A 3,433-nucleotide genomic window follows, 5' to 3' on the forward strand; every position below is an offset into this window, starting at 1 on the left:
TTTCACCTCAGATTGCATGCTGGTTTAAATTTCCTTTCTGAAACTAATTTCTGAACTAAATATTTTGCTCCTTTGTGCATTTGCATTGTGGAAAGAGCTAGCTAATTCTGTGTTTCTGTTTCGTTTTTTTTTTTTAGCTAAAATATCAGTAGCATCATGATTTTGCATCAGATTCTGCGATTTTCTTCCCTTTTTCGCTCTGCTGTTTCCATCCACTTGCGGAGAAACATTGGGCTTTCAGCTATTGTCTTTAATAAGACAAAAGAGCTTGATCCAGTTCAGAAGCTCTTCGTGGACAAGATCAGAGAATACAACACAAAGAGCAAGTAAGTAATGGAAATTATTTTAAGGCTGATGGCAAAAGTGGGAAAAATGTTGATTCTGACAAATGTTAAAATATGTTAGCTCTGTAGCTTGATGTCTGAATATTTAAGGTACACTTTGGTGTCAACAGGCAACATTCTGTAAGTGCTGAGGTCACCAGAGAGCAGACCAAGTTCTTTCCAAAGACATTTTAACTGTTTTAATGTTTACACTGCTAATCTTACCTCTGTCTGGTAGTGATGGAGGGAAACTGGAAAGAAGAGTCTCGTCAGTCAAATTTATCTTTAAAAACTTCTGAGAGCCCACATAAAGCTGGATAGAAATATTTCATGTAAATGTTTTAGCTTTAAAAGTGCGTGAAGGGTGGCACAATTGTTTGGGGTTGTTTTTTGGGATTTTATTTTTTTGCTGGAAGCATAATACTTTGCAGCTTTCACTGGCACATTTCTTTGGTATAAAATGACAGTTTAAGCAGAAGGTATTCCCAGGTTTAAAGCTAAATTTAGAGCAAATCTAGCTCTTGTGCTCTAAAAGAACACCTGAAACTGCTGACATATTGGCTGATATGTGGTGATAGTTCTTCTCCTGTTGGTGGTATATGCTAGTTCAAGAATATACTGAGAAGGTGGCATTGGCAGTGTTGAAAATGGAAAATTAATTTTTTTTTGCTCTGGTGCAGGAGAAAGTTGCCTTATTATTGCGTTGACCATTCTGAAACAAGTTTCTGGTTTGCTCACAAAAACAACCTGAGAGGGTTTAATTGTGCTCTGAAAGAGAGTTCTTGCTTTCCAGCAACACTTATGATAGTATCATGAGTGAGAAGGCTTGTTCTTGCATACCTGACAGAAAACATCCATTTTTTTCCCCTTAAAAAAAAAAAAAAAAAAAAAAAAAGGAAAGTTGATGTCATTCTTCTTAGGGAGAAGTCAATGAAGTTTTTGTACACTATGGAAATGTATGTATGAGTATGTTAATTTTTACCCATGTATGTGCTCTAAATAAAAAAAAAAACAACTTCTTTTTTTTTGTCTGGGGAAAACTGATATTCTTCAGCCATATTTCCAGAAGCTGATTGTAAATGGCCTCCAAGAGCAACTGAGAATTAATCGAACTGTGAGGCTGGTTCATTACACATCTTAAGGGAATAAGTAGTTAATTCAAATGGAGTCTTAGATTCTTGTAGTGTTTAAATGAACTATTTAACAGGAAACTAAGACTAGAGTAATTCTGTGTAATTTATTCTTGGGAATTATTCTTCGAAACGAAATAAGCCACTTCTTAGTTCTGGAGGAAGACGTATGTTTCCACACTTACAAACTAGCCTCTGTGTATAAGTATATTTTCAGTGGCTTTACCAACCATATGCGATACCTGTGTTGGTACTACCGAGCACTGGTAATCTAAAGAGTTACTATTTTAATTTATATTTGTACTTCCAAGAATTTCCTGTCTGAATCTATATGAATGCATGGTGTCCTGTCTCTTCATTTTTTCCTTGTTCGATATTCAAATCATGTTCTCTTTGCAAGAATAGTTAAGCTTTATTAACCAAGATCACTAATTCAGAAATAGCAGAGGTACAAATCACAACTTTCTCAGAAAATCACCCCTAGCACAAACGAAACTAAGAGCCCTGAAGGCCTGGATACTCAGTGTAGTTTTATGTCTCAAAAGGCTACCGTTGTAGCTTGCATTTTCATCATTCATAGTAGAAAGCCTGTACTCTACCCTGATAAACCTTGTTTATGTGTAAGATAAGTAGGCCCTAAGGTGTGTCATATCTTGTTGGTTCTCAGAGAGCTTTTTAATTCATAAATGGCCATGAAAATGTGGAACTTCCACGTGAAATTTCAGAACTGAGCTGTTAATCACAACTTGAAATGTTTTCTAGGCAAGCTGGAGGGCCTGTTGATGCAGGCCCTGAGTTTCAGAAAGACATGAATGAATCGCTTGCTAGACTTCAACGGGCATATGGTGAGGGAGATCTAACCAAGTTTCCAGAATTTAAATTTGAGGGTGAGTTAACAATCCTATTGAACTTCTAATTGCAAATAAGAACATGTTCACCAACTGGTTTTCTTACTAATTCCCATTGAATTTTTATTTGGATCATTAATTTCATATAAGATTCCCTCAGTGAATCCCCTTACTTTTGCACAGTTTACATCTTACTCCATCTGACTTTTTTTAAATTATTTGCCTTTTTTAGATAAAGATGTGGACTTACTTATACTAATGCTTAACCAAACTTGCAGTCAGACCAGGCTATCTTAATTACCCTTCACAAACCCTAAAGAAATAGCCCAAATAGAAATATAGATAGAAATAGGCCAGTTACGTTTTTTTTTTCCCCCTTATCCCTCCAAAGATAATTTGAAAACCAGTTGTCTATGTTATCCAAACTGCAATTTCTAAATGTTTTAAGCTCATCTGGAAAGTTGGTGATTTCAGAAAATGAACATAGAACTTAACTTTCTTACTTATGATTACTTTGTGACTAAATTATATTAAATCTTTTTCTTCAGTTATTTGGATATGACTTCTGTTTAACTGCTGTAAGTTTGTGTTCGCATGTTTTCGTATTACCCAGATTGATTATGACAAGAAGAATGCTCATGATGACTGGTTTATCAAGAATGCAAAGAAACTGCACAAACTCTGTCTGCCTTGGGGCATAAAGGCAACTTAATTTTTTTATGGGCAGGCTCATTTCTATGCTTTGTTTCTTTTGCTTGCTTATATAAGTGCAGCTCAAAGGCTTCATTGCTTACAGGCAGTTTTAGCTAAAGTCAGGTGGCGGGGGTGGGGTAAGTGGTCTTTCTCATAAGCTGTAAGCAGCTGGTAGCTGGGATTCAGAAAGCTTTTGAACATGCCAGTGAATCTGGTTTACATGGCAAGGTTTTGGTGGCAGGGGGCTGCATGGGTGGCCTCTATGAGGAGAGGCCAGGGGGTGTCCACACATCAGACAGAACTGGATCCAGTGACCTCCAAGATGGACCCACTGCAAGACACAGCTGAGCCAGTCAGTGATGCTGGTGGCACCTCTGACAACATATTTTAAAAAGGGTGAAAAATGCTGTCTCTTTTCAAAGCCCTCCTGTGGAGGGAG

The 3,433-nt window shown here is 37.0% G+C and overlaps 1 protein-coding gene across 1 annotated transcript; it reads left to right on the top strand.

The window, feature by feature from the left end:
- Window positions 1–116: 116 nt before the first annotated feature.
- ATP5J (ATP synthase, H+ transporting, mitochondrial Fo complex, subunit F6) lies at window positions 117–2,340 on the top strand (the record flags this gene model as incomplete). The annotated part of the gene is made up of 2 exons (XM_010286300.1): window positions 117–326; window positions 2,216–2,340. Coding segments are annotated over exons 1-2 (295 nt in total), but the record flags the coding sequence as incomplete, so codon positions are not given.
- Window positions 2,341–3,433: the final 1,093 nt, after the last annotated feature.

The sequence above is a fragment of the Phaethon lepturus genome, unplaced genomic scaffold (assembly GCF_000687285.1).
Source record: "Phaethon lepturus isolate BGI_N335 unplaced genomic scaffold, ASM68728v1 scaffold8024, whole genome shotgun sequence".
Taxonomy (NCBI): domain Eukaryota; kingdom Metazoa; phylum Chordata; class Aves; order Phaethontiformes; family Phaethontidae; genus Phaethon; species Phaethon lepturus.